Source organism: Monodelphis domestica, chromosome 4, assembly GCF_027887165.1.
Source record: "Monodelphis domestica isolate mMonDom1 chromosome 4, mMonDom1.pri, whole genome shotgun sequence".
NCBI lineage: Eukaryota > Metazoa > Chordata > Mammalia > Didelphimorphia > Didelphidae > Monodelphis > Monodelphis domestica.
In genome coordinates, this window is record NC_077230.1 from 299,706,217 (window position 1) to 299,727,917 (window position 21,701).

The 21,701-nt window shown below is 32.9% G+C and overlaps 1 protein-coding gene across 5 annotated transcripts in view; it reads left to right on the forward strand.

Annotated features, from left to right (window-relative positions):
• The window catches only part of PAN3 (poly(A) specific ribonuclease subunit PAN3), a 150,600-nt gene that overhangs the window by 104,067 nt on the left and 24,832 nt on the right, over positions 1-21,701 (forward strand). For 3 of the 5 annotated variants that reach the window (XM_056794726.1, XM_007495259.3, XM_007495261.3), the window contains 8 exons: positions 7,294-7,541; positions 10,205-10,309; positions 11,135-11,192; positions 13,587-13,748; positions 14,017-14,133; positions 14,228-14,329; positions 20,263-20,428; positions 21,155-21,242. In XM_056794726.1, coding sequence (XP_056650704.1) covers positions 7,294-7,541; positions 10,205-10,309; positions 11,135-11,192; positions 13,587-13,748; positions 14,017-14,133; positions 14,228-14,329; positions 20,263-20,428; positions 21,155-21,242 — 1,046 coding nt within the window. The remainder of the gene's footprint in view (positions 1-7,293; positions 7,542-10,204; positions 10,310-11,134; positions 11,193-13,586; positions 13,749-14,016; positions 14,134-14,227; positions 14,330-20,262; positions 20,429-21,154; positions 21,243-21,701) is intronic. The other 2 variants (XM_056794723.1, XM_056794724.1) reach the window with 1 other exon arrangement.

Sequence of the window (21,701 nt, forward strand, 5' to 3'; positions counted from 1 at the left end):
TCATCTACTTAACTTGGTGCCAGAGTCTATAATTTTATTCATAAGGACTCACTGACCAAACTGCAGGAGGCATAAAACAATTTTCCATATAATGAATATTTGATGTAGTGTTATATAGTGAAAAGTGCATTAATTTTGAAATGAAGACTTACATTCTCAATTTAGCACTGCCACTTACTAGCTATGTGTCTTTGAGGAAGTAACTGAAAGCTTTAGCTTCCTCATTTGTAAAATGGGGATAATAATGAACTACCTTCTTAACAGACTTGTGAGAATTTATATAAAGTACTTTTTAGTGATAACCAGTATATAAATGTGTTTACATTATGTAAAGTTATCCTCTTTCCCATGCAATCCCAGGAAATTGATTCTGATTTTTTGTGAATGTTCACAACATTCATTCAGTAAGCATATATAATAGTTGGGTATAAAAAGACATGGATTGGGAACTAAAAGCAATATGGTCAAATACTAGAAACAAGTACAGTGATCTTCTCTACCTCCTACCCCTCAGTCCCCCAAATTGATTTAGAAAATATACTAGGCTGAATACTGATAGAGGAAATCCAAGAAAAGTCACAGTGAAGCCAGGTCATCACAGAGAGGCAGGCATAGAGATCTGTGGACACTATGAATGATGGGGTCTTTCTAGGAGCAACCATATAGAGCATTTTGGTACCCAGGCTTAGGCTGTTCACCTGGGTGAGAAGTCTTAGACTTATACCAGGGCACTATGACCCTATGCAGGGTTCAAGAACAGATTCTTGCTTGCAGTTTTTATATTCACTATCCAGTTCCAGTCACAGATCAAGGACAGACTAAGATTGCAGTCACTAGGCAATATACAGAGATAGGAAGAAGTTAAGAATAAGAAGCAAGCAGGAGCAGTATGACTCAGACTCTGGGATCATAGTAGGTCTCTATTCCAAATTCAAACCCAATCTGTGTCTATAGAGGAAGAACCAGGACAAAGAATCTCTAGACCAAAGGAGAGTCTGAATTTTTGTCACTCATAAGAGCCTTTCCAGTTGGCCTAACATGACTGATTCCAGGAGCAATCAGCTGTTGCTCAGATAGAAACCCAAGACAGTTTATACCATCACCATTACTGTTAAAAAACAAAACTATTATGGTAATAGGGATATTCAAGACACATTGATAAGAGAATGACTCCAAAATATCTATGAGCAAATCCTTAAAAGATACATCTGGAATACAAACTGAACTAGTATTCCATATAGAGTTGAAATTCGTTTAGAGAAAAGTTGAAACAATTTTTATAAATGAAATAAGATCACTAAAGGGAAAAATGGGCAAAGATGTGAGAAGTGTAGAAGAGAGAATTGAGAAGCAAATTAGCAGCCTTGGCTCAAAAGGTATAAAACCTTGTTCAAATAGCAAGCACCCTGAAAATTAGAATGGACTAAACCAATAATTCCATGAAACAATAAGAAATCATTCAAAGAAGTCAAACGACTTGAAAAATGGAAGAAAATGCAAAGTTACTCACAGCAAAAACAGATGACTTGGAAAATAGATGATTGAGGGGTAATTTAAGAATCACTGGACTTCCTGTATGCTGTGACCAAAAAAAAAGCCCAGAGATCATAATTCAAGAAATCATTTTTTAAAAAAGACTGTCCAGATCTCAGAAGCAGAATGTGAAGTGGAAATAGAATGGATCTATTGGTCACCCTCTGAAAGAAACATCCCAAAATGAAAATTTTCAGAAACATCACAATCAAAATATAGAGCTTCCAGATAAAAGGGGGAAAATCTTCTTCCCTTGTAGTTGCTAATTATAAGAAAATGTCTTCAGCATGATGTAGGAAACCTACAGTTTGGTCTTCACCAAAAAGCAAGTAATGGATTTATAGCAAAAGGACTTTGGACTCAAATCCTGACTTTGTTACCTACTACTTCTGTGACCTTAGGTGTGCGTCAGATTAGTTTACCTCCTTGAACTTCATTTTCATATCTGTAACATTTGATGGTAATCTTCAATATTCTCAAAGACTTTTGAGATCTAAATGCTATGACAGCCCCAGTTACCCAGTTTGTCATTCCTTGTGTCCGAGAAAAACAGCTTTTAATATATAACTACAATCTGGAAAATATATTTTTGTTTCCCAATACCGTCCTCTAAAATGCACTTATTGCTTCATTGGCCCCTCCCCATCACTAATGAATGCACCTTTTTATTACCCTGAAAAAAGGTGACCTTTCTAAGAAACTAAAATAATTCTTTAATGAGACCGAAGTTCCCAAAAGCCTGCATTCCAATAATTATTTCCCAAAACTAATATGTTGTGGTTTATGTGAAATTTATTTAAAGGAGATAGTTGAATGGCATAACTTTTTTCTTTATAAGGGGTGCAAAGAATTGGTCCACTGATAAAGAACCTTTCATTGATTATGGTCCTTGCTTATTATGAAAGTGTAGGAATGCTTGAGGAAACACAATGTTGATGTATGAAAGTATCTGAAGTGATATATATATATATATAAAAGCATTTTTGTAAAAGATTTTTTTCTTTTTCTAAAACCTGTGAAGGCATCCTCTCTTCCATTGCTTCCAGAAAAAAGAGAGACTCTCAAGTCCTCAGACACTGAAAAGGTTATCCAATTATTGGGGAAAAGATAGGACACAATAACTACATGAAAGGAAAACTTGATTCAGGTCTGTTTAGTAGTTATTTCATAAAACTTGTCTGTGTGGTTTTGCAGTTTTTAAATGATTTTTTTGTTTTCAAATCCTTTAGTATGTGCTTTTTGCAGGACAAGATTTCTTTCTTTCCTTTCCTTACCTGTTAACTGGCTATGGTTATTGGATATAAATGAAATGAGATGAACCTTCCATATAGATGCAGCATATTTCATTATTCAAGTCATTGTTTGCACATTTGAAATTGATTTTCTTTCTGAAACATTAGTGTAAGACCATTTTGAATTGTTTTCCTTGGTCAACAAGGCCTGCCCACCCCCCACCCCCCTTCCCACAATTGTGACTTCCTGCATAAAGATAACTTTGTCTTAATTATGCAGCTGTTAGGAACAGCTTTCTGAACATGAAAATATTCCAATGTCTGTGTATACAGATGCACACACACATACCCATATAACTATATATGCTTATATACACAGTACTATGTGTGCATAGACACACCATACAAATATGTACATATACATCCTTACACACATGTACATACACATATAAAATATCCAAATTGCCTTCTAAAGAATGTATTTCACACCTTGAAATTGAATAGTTATTATTCAATTCATTATAACAAAAATCAAGCACCTACCATGTTTCAGGCAATGTGCAATGTGCTAAGGATATAAAAGCAAAAAGAAATAATTGAGTAGTTTTGTACTCAAGAAACTTAAATTTTATCAGTATCAAAAACATCTATCTAGAAAACTGTTTAAAGTATATGCAAAGCAATTTATAGAGGGAGTTATATTCTGATTTGGAGGATAGTTTATTATAATAAGGGTATTGTAGGTACTCAGTAAATGTTTATTCCATCCATCCATTCAGGGTTGGCTGGAGTGAATAGACAAAGGTAGGAATGAAGTGGACATGAGTTAGTATGAGAAAGTGGGGCATGGTGTTGAAGGAGGAGAGCTTTTGCCTAAAAAATTTGCACCTCATAGTTATATAGATTTCAAGTAAAACCATTGGAAAGGAGATTGCTAGAGCCTTTCTAGTCAGCAGTAGTATTTTTGATTTGGTTAGCTCCTTGAATAAAAGATGGATGAGCCTATATGATACTGAGGACAGAAGTTGATGGAATCTTTGGCACCTGATTGGAATAGAGGAGTGAGGCACTTTTGAAGCTCACTTCAGTATTGAGCATAACATATCCCTAGAAAAAGAGGAAACTCAGTGAAGTCCGTAGTCGTGTATCAATGGCCTGTGTGTAAGGAGAAAGGCAGTAGGTCAAAAGCAGGAGGAAGCAGAGTCTTGAGGCCTGACCTGTAATCCTTAGTTAGATCAACTACCCAAGGCTTAACTCCAGTACTACATAGAAGACTTAGGCAAATCATTGTCATATTTCGCTCTTGTTTTTTAGACTTTCGATATATGCTTAGTAACAGCAATTTTTTGTTATAAGAACCAGACTTATTGTGTATTCCTAAATGCCATTTAACTACAAAATCCTTAAAAATATTTACTTTGCTTCCTTTTACTCTCCTTTGTCAACTTCTCTAACAATTTTGTTTTTTAAATATTTTGGTAACTGCATTTCAGTATAATTGATTTCCTTTGGATTCCATTGTATTTTATGCATTTAAAAACAAACTTATCAAGGGGTCCATGGGCTTCGCCAGATTGCCAAAAGGTATCTATGTCACAAGTAAGGTCAAGAACCTTTATTATAAGCCACTGTTTTCACGTTTAAAAAAAAAAAAGCTACATCTCATAGTATCAATTCTAAGACAGAAGAGTGACAAGGGCAAGGTAGTCAGGGTTACACAGCTAAAACATGTCTGAGGTCAGTTTTTAGCCTAGACCCTCCTGACTCCATGCCTAGTGCCCTATCCACTATGCTACCTAGCTACTCATTCTATATATTCTTAAAGGATTTGATATAAATCATAGAATCATACATTTAAATCTATAAGGGACCTTTGAAGTCATCTAACCCAACTCTTAATTGTTTAATAGATGAGGAAGCTGAGGCTCAAAGAGGGGCAAAAACTTAGCAATATAAAATCATAGCAAGGATTCAGCCCAGATACTCTTAACTCCAAATCTAGGACTTTGGGAATGCTTTGTCTTCTTTTCTTTTTTATTTTTTCTTAATGTAAAATTTTAGTAATATCTTTTTGGTTTTTTTATTACCTAAAATTTCCCCTATATGTCTCCTCCGCCATTCCTTATAAGAAGGATTTTTTCAAAATAAAGGGAAAGGGGGCAGGATCTTAGCAATTTAAATCAACACATTGAGGAAAATATCTGATATTTATTATATGCATTGTTATTACTCATAGTCTGACAAAAAGTTGAAGGGGAATGCATCTTCTTACAATTCTTCTTAGGGGCCAAGCTTGTTCTCTGTAAATGTTTTTGGTAACATTCATTTTCAACTTTATGGTGATACTTTCTAGATACATCATAGTAATCATGCATGTTATTTTTCTGACTCTGCTTACTTCACTTTGTACAAGTCTTTCCATGTTTCTTCAGTATTCATCATATTGTTTCTTATGGCTCTGTAATATTACATTATAATCCATATTCATTGAACATCTGCTTTGTTTCCAGTTCTTTGATACCACAAAAGGTGTTGGTATAAATATTTTTATGTATCCAGAGACTTTTGGGGGGGAGGTGGTTAATAAACCTCTTTAGAGATAAATATGCTTAATAGGGGAATCTTTGGGTATATAGACATTTTAGCCACTTAATTTGCATTGCATTTTTAATAGTATGTTGCAAGAATAAGAGGGTGATTAACAGTATTCCAATTAAAAGGTAACAAAGCATAATTCCAAATTGCTTTTCAGAATGGTTATGTTAATTGACAGCTCTATTAACACTACAATAGTTTTAACTTTCCACAACTTCTCCAACTTTGACATTCTGCTTTTTTTTTTGTCATTTTTGCTAGATACCCATGCATGTCATTTTAAAAAATGTGTTTTTGCTTCCTCTTCCATGTATTTCCTCAAATATTTGCAAAATCAAGCAATTCTTCCTAAGTACATTTTTTTTTGGTAGGCACTGTTATATGTTACCATGTGGTGGAGAGAAATCTAAGCTTGAAGTCTGAACTGTAGTTAACTGAGTTTTGGCTTCAAAACAGAGTGAATCACTAATCCTTTTTAAGCCTCAAGCTCCTCGTCTGCCATATAGTAATTTCCTATTTCACAAAGTTATTTCAAGGCTCAAAAGAGTGGGGGAATGAGAGAGAGAGAGAGAGAGAGAGAGAGAGAGAGAGAGAGTGTGTGTGTGTGTGTGTGTGTAAACACATAAATACATACATTCATGTCTTTTTGCTTCTCAATGCCACTTTGCCTTTAGGAAAATGGATAAAAGATCTTGATATTAACTTCATCTGTATAGCACTTCAAGGTTTGTAATATATTAGATATCAAGTGAGTGCGACTCTAGTCCTTGGTCTTTTGACACTTAGGTCCTTTTCTTATTATATTATATTATATTTGATGTGAAGTTAATATTTACATACTAGCTTTTTTATAATGCCACCCTTTTTACGTCTAATGGTATTGATAATTCAGTATTTTTGAATTGAACTAGAAAAAATAAACAAGTAATACCATATCAGAAATAGAAGCTGATCAAAAGCCCCTCTTGTCTCTTCACCTTTTACATGCCATAGCTGTCAACATGAAGCCTGTTACTTCTGCACATCTTTAAGAGGTGGTTGGAGTATACCTCAGAATCATATCTGACTAACATGTTGCTTTCTGCTGAAATCTAGCACATTTTTAGTTGGTACCATGACCCCAAATGTTTCAGTGTACTAAGATCACTTGTTCTTAGAAAGTAAAGACAATACTGTCTTTCCATAATTCCTTAAAATACCTATTATATTTCAGACAGTTAACAGTCATTTTATTAAATATCTGTTGCATACCAAGCATCATGCTGAGTACTGAGAATATAAAGAAAAGGATGAAAGCCCCTACTTTCAGGAGGCATATATTTTGTAAATGTGGATATACTTTAAACCTATTTCCTCAGTAGTCATTGTTGAATGAATCTCCAGGGCATAGTTTAAATTTTTATTTTTCCCATTTAGACTTGAAGATAAATTTCATTCTTTTTTCTTGGTACTTGACTTTACAAAATCAAGTGCTTATAGTAGCTAAAAAATTCTGTTAACTGTATTCAGCTGAAAATAGGCATGGTATCTTTATTAGCTCCTTTGACAGTTGCTAATACTTTTAGAATTTGGAGGGGATTGTTTCCTTACTAAAAATGAAATTCTTTAAAATAATTGTTGGAAAAACACAATTTTCCCACTAAAAGTAGAATTTTTAAATTGTTTGAGAAGTAATTATTGACTTACCATTTTGAAGTGTTTAAACCTTGATCTGAAAGAGACGTAACATTACAATATGCTTTCTAATTTTTTATAATTTCTGTATTTGAAGGGGAATTGTAAAAATGTTCTCTTCATAAAAACCTTTTAAATTGTACTTCATTTTTTTTGTTGAATAGGATTTAGAAAATAAGTTTTTCATAACTGAATATTTATTAATCTATTTTATGAAAACAGATGGTTTTGTTAAGAATATATTTTATATTTTCTTTAGGAATGTCACTGTCTGCCGGATCCTCACCTCTTCATTCCCCTAAAATTACTCCACATACATCTCCTGCACCTAGAAGAAGAAGTCATACTCCAAACCCAGCAAATTACTTGGTGCCTTCTAGTGCCTCTACACCTCTTAATAATCCTGTTTCTCAGACTTCATCTACTGGCCAGGTTATCCAGAAGGAAACTGTAGGTGGAACAACATACTTCTATACTGACACAACTCCAGCACCTTTGACTGGAATGGTATGTATATCTTAGAGAAGAAATTAATATTATCACAACATTTTAAATCTAAATTGCCCTTTAAAATAGAAGTTTTTATTTTTGCTACTTAAAACATAAATGGAATGAAATAATTGGTTAGATTTAGAAGGGATTAATTTTTCCTGCCTTCCTCTGTCCCCAACTTCATTTTCTAAAAGTGACTGAAATTAAATTATCTTTCTGTTTTAATTTAAAACTCTCACAATTCCTCTTCATTTTAGGCCTTTAAAAAAAAAACTCCTTCAAATTTCTTTAATTTGTATAAATTTGTGTTAACTAAGAGATATGTTTTGTTTTTTTTTCCCCATATTCTACTTTTTTCTTTCCTTTTACAGTTTTAGGACATTCCCCTCTTATAAGAACACCCATTCACAGTAATTTTAATAGTGGATTCCTGTTGGCTTCTTATGTTTATACTTTAAGATAAAAGCTGATAATTCAAGACATCAGGTTATAAGGTTATTGCTCCATTAACTAAGTGAGCAAATTGATCTTTTCTTGGCAGTTGTTGTGGCCAGTGGAATGAAGTAATGATTGGGGGGGACAGAAGATCTTCTTGGTGAACCAAAACTCAGAAAAAGAGAAAGGCACTGCAAGTAATAAATGAGTTAAAGGCATGATATAAATAAAGATGTCAAGAGACACAGTGCATCAGAGATGCAAGATGTGCCCCCTCCTTTACTCTGTGCCAAACAAACTATGCCACAAATCTGGTTAAACATAACTTTTGCCAATAATAGATTGTACTAATATAGAAAATACAGCTGCTAAGTCATAGTCCATTTCAATAATGATTTGCTCTTGGTATATAAGCAAATATTAAGGATCAGTGCTTCTGTGAATTATAAAGGTAATGTAATTAAATATTAAAGATGTTCATCTGAAAATGTTATTGATCATAATTTTGCCTAATGATATTGACATTGATTGTATACTTTGTTACCTTTTATTTTTTTATTTTATTTTTATTATTATTTTTATAAAACCCTTACCATCTGTCCCAATACTGTGTATTGGTTCCAAGGTAGAAGAGTGGTAAGGGCCAGGCAATGGGAGTTAAATGACTTGCCCCAGGGTCACATAGCTAGGAAGTGGATGAGGCTAGATTTTGAACCTAGGACCTCCTGTCTCTAAGCCTGGTTCTCAATCCACTGAACCACTCAGCTGCCCCCACTTTGTTACCTTTTAGTAATGCACTAAGTTGAGTGTTTTTTAGTTATCTTCTCCTGAAATGATCATTGAATAGATAATCAAACACAACATACAAGTTTTTCAGTTAGAACAGAAACGTAATTTCAACTTCTTTGTTTTTTTTTAAGAGCCGTGCTTTTAATGTTCTTTTTCAAATAATACTTTTTTTTCTTGAAAAAATAAGTAAACTAATTTCTCAACTAAATTTTTAGCAATTTAAGATATTAATTTAAAAAAAACCTTAGATAATTTTTAACTGCAAATATGGCCATGTAATTCACCCTGAAAAAAAATTCTAGAGGTTTTTGTTAATTAAATTTTGTACTACACCTGGGTTCTTTTATAATTAATATAGTATTTTTTGAAATTTTCTTTCCCAAATTGTAAGATATTTTTAAGAGTAGGTACTCTTAAGTTTTAAATTTTAAAATAGCTCATTTGAATCTTTACTTTTAAAGAAGTCTGTTTTATTATCATGTTGGAGATGAGAAAACTGAAATAACAAGACAAATGCCATTCAGCTAACTGAAGCATCAAAAATGACTATAGAAAAACTTGTGGGCTATGCTACAGGGATGGTGGGGAATTTTTTTCCTTTTGAAGTCCAATGTTGGGGTGGAGTATGGAGGGGAAAGAGAATTCAGGGTCACATTCAAGTAAAACAATGTAATTTACTTTTATATTTTTTTAAAAAGAGTGGTAAAAATTGTTCAGCTTAGTTAACCATTAGAACAACTATTTACTCAATAAACATACTAAAAACTTATACTTACGTAAAAGAATATATTTTTCGTTATCCCATTTGAGTTTGGATCAGTTGAAGTAAGAATAGATAGAAATTATAAAGCAAAAGAAGTAAAAGACTAAAGAAAGAGAAGTAAAAAGCATAAGTTCTTAGGTGTATCTCTTAAAATGGAAGATGAAATATTTGTCAAAAACTTCTGTCCTCTTGAGTTTTAAAGTTAATTAATAGCTGTGATCTTTGACCCTTTAAAAAGTTGACAAGTAAATTAACAAGTAAATAGTTTTAATTGGTGAAAGAGATAACCAAAATCTTTGGATTCTGGCATTGGTACCCAGGACATTATTATTTTGTAGTTGGAAGACCCTACAAATTTTCTTCAGCATCTATTTTCAGTGTTTTCCCCCTAATCTCTTATTTATAAATCTGCCAAAAATTCGTAAGACAATATCTCTGTTTTTAAATCTCATTTTTTCCCACCAAGACATTTAATATTTAACTTACTCTGTATTTTTGCAGGTACAGATTGATTCACATTTGTTATTTTAATATTTTTACAGTGATTTACTTAATTAAAATAAATCAATTCAGAATGTTTAATGTGTTAACACTCATTTCCTAGGATATTTTTTATTTAAAGATTGCACATTTATTCTGATTGTGATCTTACATTAAAAACCAATCTTCATTTCCCCCCCACACTTCTTAGGTATTTCCAAACTATCATATTTATCCTCCAACTGCACCTCATGTTGCATATATGCAACCAAAAGCAAATGCACCTTCCTTCTTCATGGCTGATGAACTCCGGCAGGTATGCTTTTGTAATTGAGAATAAGAAATTCTTTAACCAACTACTACAATTTGGGGAAGTAAGGATTGGGTCCAAGAAATGTAATGAAGTAGTGTCTTCTCAGATGACCGTAACTAATTAAATGTGGTAGTAAGATACAAATTAAACAAAATTACTAATTTTAACTTGGTATGCATATATCACTAGGTCCTTCTATCTATAATGAATACATTTAATTGCTCCCATGTATTTTAATTCATAACATCTAAGGTATAAACTGGCAATTCTAGCCCAAATGCAATATGCAGTGCTCATTTGAATAACGTGACTACTTCAGAGAATTAATCATTTGTACTATTTAGGACTTAACTATTATGTTTAAGGAAATTTGTTGATAGAGGAAAATAAAGATTTTTTTGAGTTAAAAGATCGAAAGTATATTTAGATTGCCAATTAAATTATTTATTCAAATAAAGATGGGTCTGAGCTTACTGCCACTTTGGATAGGTGAAGAGTAATTTTGGGAGGGAATATATATATACATATGTATATGTATATATAACTTTTTTTTGGTAGAGCCTTGTTAATTTCAGACTAGATTTTTATCATATAGAATCAAAAACAATACATTAGGTTATTGGCTCTGTAGATCAGCTTAGTCTGAATGAGGGCCTATCTGATTACAGGACCTAGATCCTTTACCTTTTTTAGAAATGTTATATTTCGTAACTTTTAAAGAAAAATGTATATAACTGGGAAATTGAATGTTTTATTGTTATAAGATAGGTTATAATGTTATAGTAGGCATGTTCTATATTGTAAACGTTCCTATTTTTTTTCCCTTAGGAGCTGATCAACAGACATTTAATAACAATGGCTCAAATTGATCAAGCAGATGTCCCAGGTAAATGCAACTTGAGATAGAAGAAAGAGGGAAGGAAGAGTGTGAGACAGAGTGTATTTTCTTTTTTGGGTCCAGATCTGTGACTTAATTAGTGTTCAAGGAACTATTTCCATTAACCCAGATTGGAAATATCTTTAATAAGTTTTTTAGAAATTTATCTAGAGCTCTCAGCTTAAGTGACTTGCCCATAGCCATCTCAGGGTAAGGCCAGCCCTCTACTATATCCCACATGACTTTTGTTGTGGAAATTATTTACTATAATGGCATTATATGCTTATGATTACTTGTGTAATACAATATAGTTTTATGTAGAATTAAACCAATTTGAACAATTTAGTTTAGTGTTGTCTTTTTTCTTACTTTCCTTATTTCTCATTTTAAAATGCAAGTTATCTATTGATGGGTCAGATTTTGGTGGTGTAGTTAAATAAGAGTTTACAAAAGATCTGGTTCAAGTATACAGCATGCTCAGGGTAAGTCAGTAATATTATATAACAAAAGTTAATAAGATTTTAGGCTGAACACAGAAAGGTAAGAATGCCTGGAATGAATGAAGTGATAGCCTCTTTCTCTGTTGCCCTTCTATGAGAACATACCTGGTACATTCTGTTATGGGTGTCATATTTTAGGAAGGATATTGGTTTTATCTTCACAGTAAGCTTTTGAACACCTAGAAGCGGCCAGTGTGACTATTGGAGGGCCTCAGGATTGTTTCTCATAATAATTGGACTGTTTAACCTGAAGAAAAGGAGATATAGGGAAGGATAAGGAAGACATAATTGTCATCAAGTATTTGAAAGGCTGACTTATAGAAGTGGATCCTGATTTGGTCTGCTTGACTGATGGCAGAAAAAAGAACAATTTGTAGAAGTTAGAAGTAAATTTAGTCTTGATGTTAGAAAAAACTTCCTCATTAGTGGAATTTTCTGCCCTCACATGAATAGTTTCCCCGCTCTCTAGAGGTCTACAAGCAAAAGTTGGATGACTACTTGTCATGTAGGACATAACTGGTTTAGAGGAGTTCTTGTGCACTAGACCTTCGGGAATAAGTAAATTGCCTTTTCATAATATTCTTTCATTGGTATTATTTAGCATAGTTTTATATGCTTTTTTTGGAAGTGAATATAATTGTCAGATAATTCCATATATAACTTTTAGTAAATATACTTAAACGTTATTTCCAAGATCATTTTTATAGGCCATCCTGAGAATAAAGATTTCAATCTCAAAAGTAAATCAGCACCTACTTATCAAATTATAGGGGAAATGGCCATTTGTATTGTACTTGGGAAAATTATCTTTTTCAATTTTGGTTACTTCAATTGGAAGATTGAAAATTTCTTAGAATGGATAATGATAATTATATATAGTAGATGGAATCACTTTGAACATGTCCTCTATAGAACTTATTTGTGAGAACTCCTAATAGGATTTTATTTAATAATTGCTAGGATTTAAATAATACTTAATAGTTTGCAAAGCACTTTATATTATTTCATTCCATTCTCACAATCACCCTGTGAGGTAGGCGCTCTTATTATTCTTTTCCCTATGGAGAAACTGATGGGTTACAAAACTAGTGAGTGAATAAGGCTGGAATTGAGCTCAGATCTCTCTGATTCTAAAACTCTGTCCTGTGCTGACTTGATTATTTATTCAAAGCAATGAATGCGTATGTCAAAAAATCCCCAAGTTTAGTGTTGTGATTTCACCTTTTGAAAGAGTTTTGAACCATTTGTTTATGATTATCAAACAGCATGGTATAGTTAATAGAGGACTGTCTAAGTAGTTAGGAAAACTTGAATTCAAGTCTTGTCTCTGTTAATTGTGGGATCATATGCAAGTCACTTAACCTTTCAGTGCATCAGGCAGCTCTCTTAAGAAGTTATGGAAAATCTTACAAGTCTGTAGCTGGAGTTGGAGTTTCCTATACTGATCATGAAATCACGATTGAACAAATAAATATGACTTGAGTGACTACTTTCGTGAGAGATGATCTGGGCATGTTTTCCCTTATTTTAAGTATTTTTTTGCATAAAATAAAAATGTTTCTTCAAAATATAATGTCGGTTCTAGTTTGCTGTGTTATTTTCCTAAAGCAAAATTGGGAATATTTTGATTTTTTTTTTCTTGCTAGTTTACTTGAATTATATTCTGTAACCAAGATGGGAGATTTGTGCTAGCTTAAAGCATGGAACCTATTGGACTTTCACATCAAGACAAAATGGGATAATTGGATTTTAAAAACCATTTATTAATATTTTCTGTGAATTATAATACAAAAATATATTTGGACACTTGATTAATTTCCAATATCTTTCATGCCTTCCTTAATGCTATTGAATTTTTACAAGTCCTGAGAGTCTAAAGTTTATTTCCTATAAATTGCTATAGCAGTTCCTGCAGAAGTCGACAGCTACCATAGCCTTTTCCCTTTAGAACCACTGCCACCACCCAACCGGATACAGAAATCAAGTAACTTTGGGTATATCACATCATGCTACAAAGCTGTAAACAGCAAAGATGATCTGCCATATTGCCTTCGGAGGATACATGGTGAGCAGGATAATTTATCTTCATTTAAGCATTTCTATTCTTAAAAGGATTTAAATAATCCTGAAAGTGTTGAATTATTTAAAATTTAGTTTAAGTATAAAGTACAGTTATGAAACAAGATACCTTTACTTGAAAATAAAATAGCATACAATTTTTTTTCAAGTTATAAACTAAGATACTTTAGTTAGGTGGTGATAAAAATTTCACTGTCTGAATGAAATGATGACTGTGATGACAAAAAAATTTAATTGAATTTTTCCTTTGATAGGTTTTCGACTTGTTAATACAAAATGTATGGTATTGGTTGATATGTGGAAAAAAATTCAGCATTCAAATATTGTAACATTGCGTGAAGTATTTACCACTAAAGCATTCGGAGAGCATTGTGAGTAACTTGTAATTACCTTTGTATTGGAGGCTTCATTGGCCACTGAAACCAAATTTAAGTAACAAGTTGCGTGTTTGTGTTTTATTTTAAGCCCTTGTGTTTGCATATGATTTCCATGCTGGCGGAGAAACTATGATGAGCAGACACTTTAATGACCCTAGTGCTGATGCCTATTTCACAAAGAGAAAGTGGGGTAAGAAAAAGATAAGCAAGCTGTATTTTAAAAACTACTAATGCTTCCTGGAAAAGGTGTTATGTTTAATTAGATGTGAGTAAATACAGCCCTTAATCAGCTGATGGATCCTATTTATTTGAATAATGAGAAACTCAAAGAAAGAGGGTTAGACAGAAGATATTAATTTAATTTTCTATGACATGCATTTATGGGCTTAGAGATAGATGAAGAAGGGAAGAGAAATCCCAAGTTTTTTAGATTTGAAGCAAGTGAACAGTATGCTAAATATCTTTTTAAAGGTGAAAATGAGTGTTGTATAAGTACTCATGCTTCAAAATAGATACTACAAAGTACCTTCAAATTTGAGCATAGACCCATTCATTTTCTGTACCTTAAAGCCAGTTGTTTATAAAAAAACATGGAGAAATAAAATCACAGTTTAATCCCATATTGACATAAATTCTGAGAGAAATAGTTTTATTTTTCCTGTGAAGAGAATTTTTTTAAAATTTCATTTTAGGTAGGAGAAGCAGAATTGATGTCAATTGAGGTTTTCAGGAAAGGTATTTCTGCTACAGAGGGTTCTTCATTTCTGTCTAATTTCTGGTAGAAAAATGAACTGATCTGGGGAAATGGTATTCCAAAAGTGACCATTTCTCTTATTAGTGAGAATGAATGGATATAGATATATGAGAAAAACAAAATTAGTTTATGTATTAATTGTTCTCCCTATTGAGTCTCTGAGTGTCTACTCCATCTCTCATTTTCTGATTCTTTGGCTAGAAAAAGGTTTGAGTGTTTTTGTTCTATTGTCAAATCTTTGTGTGATGAAATCCCTTCCACTGCTGGGTTTTTAAAAAACGTTTAATTTGCAATCTAGCAAAGATCTTTGAAGGTTCTGGTCTTATAAAAATTATTTTCAGGTTGCAGAGCTATATACTCAGGGAAACAACAAACCAAAAAGCAAAGAACTTTTTAATGTCTCTTTGCTTGCTCTTTTACTCTCTGATTTTGACAGTTAAGACAAGAAATTTGTGGTTATACAGCTGTTTAACATAAAATTCTCAATTGTGAAGTGTGGTCAGTTGTACATTTTTCCATTTTGCTATGTCATTTTCAAGCATATAGAATTTTCTTGAAAGGGATGTGGTATAAGGAGAGCTTTTCCTTGACAGATGAATGTAGTTGTAAGAATTTGGGTTATTTTTGTAATGAACATCTGTGAAATGACTGTTGACTTCATTAATTTATAGATTTCTTCTGGAGCTTCTGTATTTGCTGTTTTTGCAGTGTTAATAAGCATATTCTAAATATAACACATAAAGCTAAATGAATATAACCTTTCCCTAAGAATCAAATATTCATTTTTATAATAAAAATGGCGATTTTCCTAATTTATTAAACTATTTTATAATATTAGCAACTTTTCTCCTTAAATTTAAACTGAAAGCATCATGTATTAAAATGATATCAAATTGAGTTAAAATGCCTTTTATATACACTTTAATAGCAATCAATTTCTCATGCTATTATTTTAAAACCATAGTCTTTAGACAAAGAACTCTTGTACTAAATCTGGAAGACACAAACATTTGACTAATTAAATGAACCCACAATGAAAATAGACATAATATCTTTTTTTTCCCTTAAATATTTAAAAAAAATTATGTTCCTTCTGTCTTAGAATCAATAGAGTGGTTAGGGCCAGGCATTGGGGGTTAAGTGACTTGGGTCATAGAGCTAGGAAGTCTCTGATGCTAGATTTGAACCTAGGACCTCCCATCTCTAGGCCTGACTCTCAATCCACTAAGCCACCTAGCTGCCCTCCCAGATATATAATTTAGTGTCATCAGATTAAAATAGAAATTTCTTTGCTTTCATTTTGCTCTTTTATTAACCCCAAGCCAGAAACATTAAAAGAAATTATTAGCTTCTTCATAAATGAAATAGTACATATCGATTGAGGAGCTGTGTCAGGTCATTTTTCTTAAGGACTATTTAAAGTTGATGTCATACCGTACCAACTTTGGATGATTAGAAACCATGCATCTTGCAGACATGAATTGTTTTCTTAGAAGGCAACATACCATCTCTATGTAGGAATGCTCTCCTGTAGATTTTAACAAAGAAACGATCAGGTGTGAATTTTGTCAATTTCTAAATTATAGCATCAAAGAATTCATGTATATCTGACATTTTGTTTACCTTTGGAAGTAACTAATAAGATTTTCAAGTAACTAATAGGATTTTCATTTTTCTCAGTCTTTTAGCTAGCCTTTGTTTTTTGAGAAATATAATGGATCCTAAATTTAGAGGGAAGAGAAATTCTAGTTCTATCACTTGAAAAAGACTTCTTTAGGGGTACTGTAACTTTTTTGCAATGACTTCTCTACTTCTTCTTCAACTATACCCAGAGATGGTTATCATTTGAGACTTGTCATCTCCTACAAATTTTCTACTTCCACATTCATGAATGTTGAAATTCCTATGGCAATAATCTTTTTTCATTCTGCCTCATAATTCCTTACTTCATTACTTTTCCTCACCATGATTTCCAGTGCTGCCTCTCTTCTATTTGTTCCTAGGCCATCACTCCTACACTGACTAAAATCTCTACCCTTCCCTCCCTGTCCTGACCCCTTGGTGAACCAGTTCACCCCATAATATCACACACACAATTATCTTGACTTCTTATATCTTGCTTTGTCAAGCACTAACTCTGGATTACCCTTACTATCCATTACTTTCATTTCTATGTTGTTGAACTAAACATAAAATTTTTTATGTTTATCAACTGGACCATTGCTGCAGTGAGGCAGTTCTTTTGTACCTTCTGGACCTCCATAATTGAACCAGTTAGTTTCACCATATCAGCTATTACAAAAAATTTCATTCTTATATTAAATATTGCCCCATTCCCCTACCTTCTTATCAGAGAACTTTGCCACATACATCACTGAAAAAATTGAGGTCATGTACCAAGAGCCACCTTTTTTTTCTATCCCTCTCATATTATATCACTCAGATGCCTTCTTTTACTATTTCCTACTTCACCTGACTCACATGAAGCGATGGCCTTTCTTCTTGCTAAGGCAAATCTCTTTACATGTACCCTCTGTTCCATTCTTACTATGGCTTTTAGCACTGTTTTATCCTCTATTATCCCCACTCCTTTACCAATCCTCAGTCACTCTATCTATTTATTGCTTCTCTCTATCCCTGAAAAATAGGCTTTGTCTACCTCCTTAAAAAAAACTCTCAAATTGATTCACCCATCTCCCCAATTATCATCCCATAGCTCTACTACTTTTCATGCTAAATTGCTTGAGAAAAACCATCTTTAATACACATCCTCTCCTCTTTTACTTCTGAATGCTACCCAATCTAGTTTCCAACCCCAGCAAACAACTGAAACCACTCTCCAAAAATACTAATGATTTCTTAATTTCTAAAACTAATGGACTTTTCTCAGCTCTTGGACTTCTTTTTCTCTTTATGTCCTTTGACACTTTCCACTTTGTTCTCCTTAATGCTTTCTTAGATTTTTGAGACATTGCTTTCTTCTGGTTCTCCTTTTCTGACTTCTCTCTCAGTCTCTTTTGTGTGATCTTCATCCAAGTCACACCCAGTAAACATGAGTGTACCCCCAGGGTCTATCCTGGGCCTTTCACACTCTGTATACTATTTTGCTTGATACTGATCTCATCATTTCTGATGGATTCACTTATCTCTATGCATCTGGTTGCCAGAATTGTTTATGTAGCCCTAACCTCTCTCCTTCCAGTTCTGATTCTAACTGCCATGTTGGTCTTCTCTAATAGAATGTTGTGTAGACATCTTAAATTCAGCATGTCCAAAATAGAACTCCTTATCTTTCCTTCAAAGTCATCCCTTTTTCTTACTTCCCCTGTTATAATTGTGGGTACCACCAACCTTACAGCCTCATAAGCTTAGATGTCTCATCTTTGGCTTTGTAATTTCTCCCCAATTCCCATATTCATTCTTTCCCATTTCCTGATCTGTCTTTGTAATATATCTCTCGTATATGGTCCCTTCTCTCCTGATACTACTTTTAGGATTTTCTGGAATCATAGTCCTGATCATGTTATGCAGGTATACCCCCACCCCCAGCTGTTGTCTAACAGCCTTGGCCTTCTTGCTGTCCTCATAAAAGACACTCCATCTCCTAACTTCATGCATTTCACTGGTTGTCTACCATGCTGGGAATGTTGTCCTCCTTTACCTGCCTCCTGACTTCAAGATCCAATTCAAATACCAGTTGTTGGAAGAAATCTTTCCTATCTCTTTAATCCCTACAGGTAGTATATCTACACTAATTTACCCTTTATACAAATTGTTATATACAAATGCATATGAATGTTGTCTTCCCTGTTAGAATGGGAGTTCCTGTCTGATTTTTAATTTTCTTTGTATTTCTAGTACTTAGCACAATTCCTGGCACATAGTGAGTGCTTAATAAATGCTTGTTGGGGGCAGCTGGGTAGCTCAGTGGATTGAGAGCTAGGCCTAGAGACGGGAGGTCCTAGGTTCAAATCTGGCCTCAGCCACTTCCCAGCTGTGTGACCCTGGGCAAGTCACTTGACCCCCATTGCCTAGCCCTTACCACTCTTCTGCCTTGAAGCCAATACACAGTATTGACTCCAAGACAGAAGGTAAGGGCTTAAAATAAATAAATAAATAAATAAATAAACAGATAAATAAATGAATAAATGAATGAATGAATAAATGCTTGTTAACTGAATCACAGGAGTCATTAAAAAGTTATTTTAACTTTAAAAGAAAACAAAACTCAATTTTCAGTACTACATCATTTTTATAGCATCTATCATTATTTCATATGTGTCAGCTATATCATTGTGTCATGTAGCCACTACTTATATAAGCAAGCATGAATAATGACTGTGTTTTAGTAGCAGTGTTATTTGCTATAAAATTAATTCTCATTTAAAATAATTACCACTTTTTAAAAATATGTCAATATAATATTGTCTTCTGAATAGTAGTAAAGAGGTATTTTCAAATGTAAGCATATTTCTGTTTATGAAAGCTATTTGATTGCAGATATCACTTTGTCTTGGAATGTCAATTCAGAACCAAAAGATTCTTAAGACCATTTGTATTCTTTCCTATTGTAGTTCCACTCAGTTTTTAGATGTTTGCTGACCTTTTTTCACTTGAACAGTAGAGTAACCCTGAGGATTATAGAATGTAGTGGTTGTTTCTTAGTTTTCTTGTTGATTTCACATTTCCACAAGAGCAAATCCAAACATAACTTAAAAAAAAAAATGACCAGACCATATTTTAACTGATAACTTAATAAGGTGCATAGAGGTGTATTTCTCCATGGAAATTTATGGTCAGTGTTTTTTAAGCTGTTAATAATTGAATCATTGACTTAGATTTTTGCCCAAGTATTTGTCCAAATATTAAAAAGTGATATAAAAATTATATGTGATGAATTGTTAGGTATTGAATCACAGTTGAATGTGAGGCTTGAATTATGTATTAAGTTCAACACTTAATGATATTCTTGAATGATCAATTCCACTCTGAGTTCATTCTTGGACAAAATAAGGAGAGATCTTACTCTTATTGTGGCCATAGTGGGCAGGTATAGAGCCTTTAAATAAAATAAATTATATTTCTTTGTTCTTCAAAGTATATGGAAATATCACTAATGTGAAAATCTGTGTGGAGTTATCACTTAAATTGCATGTTATTATCATCTTAATAGATTCCATCTGTTAAATTGTAGTTTTGTAATGTGTATTTGGCTGTGTATATTGTGCCTTTAATTTTCTCTCCCTGATTTTGGGATGTATTTTTTATGAATCTTATGATTGGAATCAAAGATTTATTATATAATGTGTACATGCACATGCAAAATCACACACACACAAATGTTTGTTTTGTTTTGTTTCACTTTTTAGGTCAGCATGATGGACCATTACCACGGCAACATGCTGGATTATTGCCAGAGTCTCTTATTTGGGCATATGTTGTCCAGCTCAGCTCTGCACTGAGAACTATTCATACAGCAGGACTGGCATGTCGTGTTATGGATCCAACAAAGATTCTGATAACTGGCAAAACAAGGTACTCACATCATTCTTTGTGTTTTGTTAAGTTCTACTCAGTTACCAATATTTAAGGAGTTTATAATACTTAAAAAATTAATAGTTTATATTTTAATCCTTCCTTTTTGTATATCCTATTCTGGTATCTGTTGTGCTTTTGAATGAATCTTCCTTTATTTGATGTGGGTTTGAATTTTTTTTTTTACTTAAAAATTCTTATTTAATTAATTTAGAATATTTTCCCATAGTTACATGATTCATGTTCTTTCTCTCTCCTCTTCCCCCCCCCCCCCCCCCCCCCCCGGTAGCCAAGGAGCAATTCCACTGAGTTTTACATGTGTCATTGATCAAGACCTATTTCCATATTGTGCTTGAATTCTTATCAACTAAAGTGTCATAAAATTAAGAAAAATAAAATTTTTAGTACTGCCTAAATTTTTAAAAGTATGCATGAAATTTCTTTATAAAGCCTCAGAAGTTGGCACTGAGGTAAAGAGCAAGTACTATGGGAGGGAGGAACCCATGTTTCAGCATAAAACCTATGTTTACATCAAGGTTTTTGTAATATGTGGTTTTTCAAGGAGCATAATTTAACCCAAATTTTATTTTGGATTATGTGGTAATGAGATTTGCCATTATTTGAGAAAATAAGAATTTTATTACAGATAATTCAAGAAGAAATATATATCATAAGATGTTTAAATAAAAAATTGATTTCCCCCCCCCTATTTTTTGGTTCTTAAAGGTTGCGAGTAAATTGTGCCGGCATTTTTGATGTTTTAACATTTGATAACAGTCAGAATAATCCATTGGCACTAATGGCTCAATTCCAGGTAAGATTAACACAGATATAGTCTTTACCACCTTTATGCTAGGGCTATTTGATTTTCCTATTTTTAAAAAAGTAAATAATATTTAATTTCATTACTCTTTTTCCAGATACAAGATTTTACTTTATTTTCCTTTGGCAAACTTTCCAAACATATCTCAATTGAGACATTGTTTTGGTGCCCCAAGTGTGAATGTTGAGTGTATTCAGAATTAAATGGAATTCCAGCTAAGATCTCTTCAGATTCATCAAAACATCACATGATTAATTTGTGTGTAGAGCATTATGTTGAGCATTGTTTGAAATGCAGAATTTAGATCAAGCCTTTGCTTTTACCTATTGTAATACACACTCAAGTTTTAAAAGTTTAATTTGCTCCAGTTAAAAATAGAAATTAAGTTTTATTTGCAATAAGGCCCTTAACTCAAATATAATATATGTAAACACAAAATAACTTGTCAGG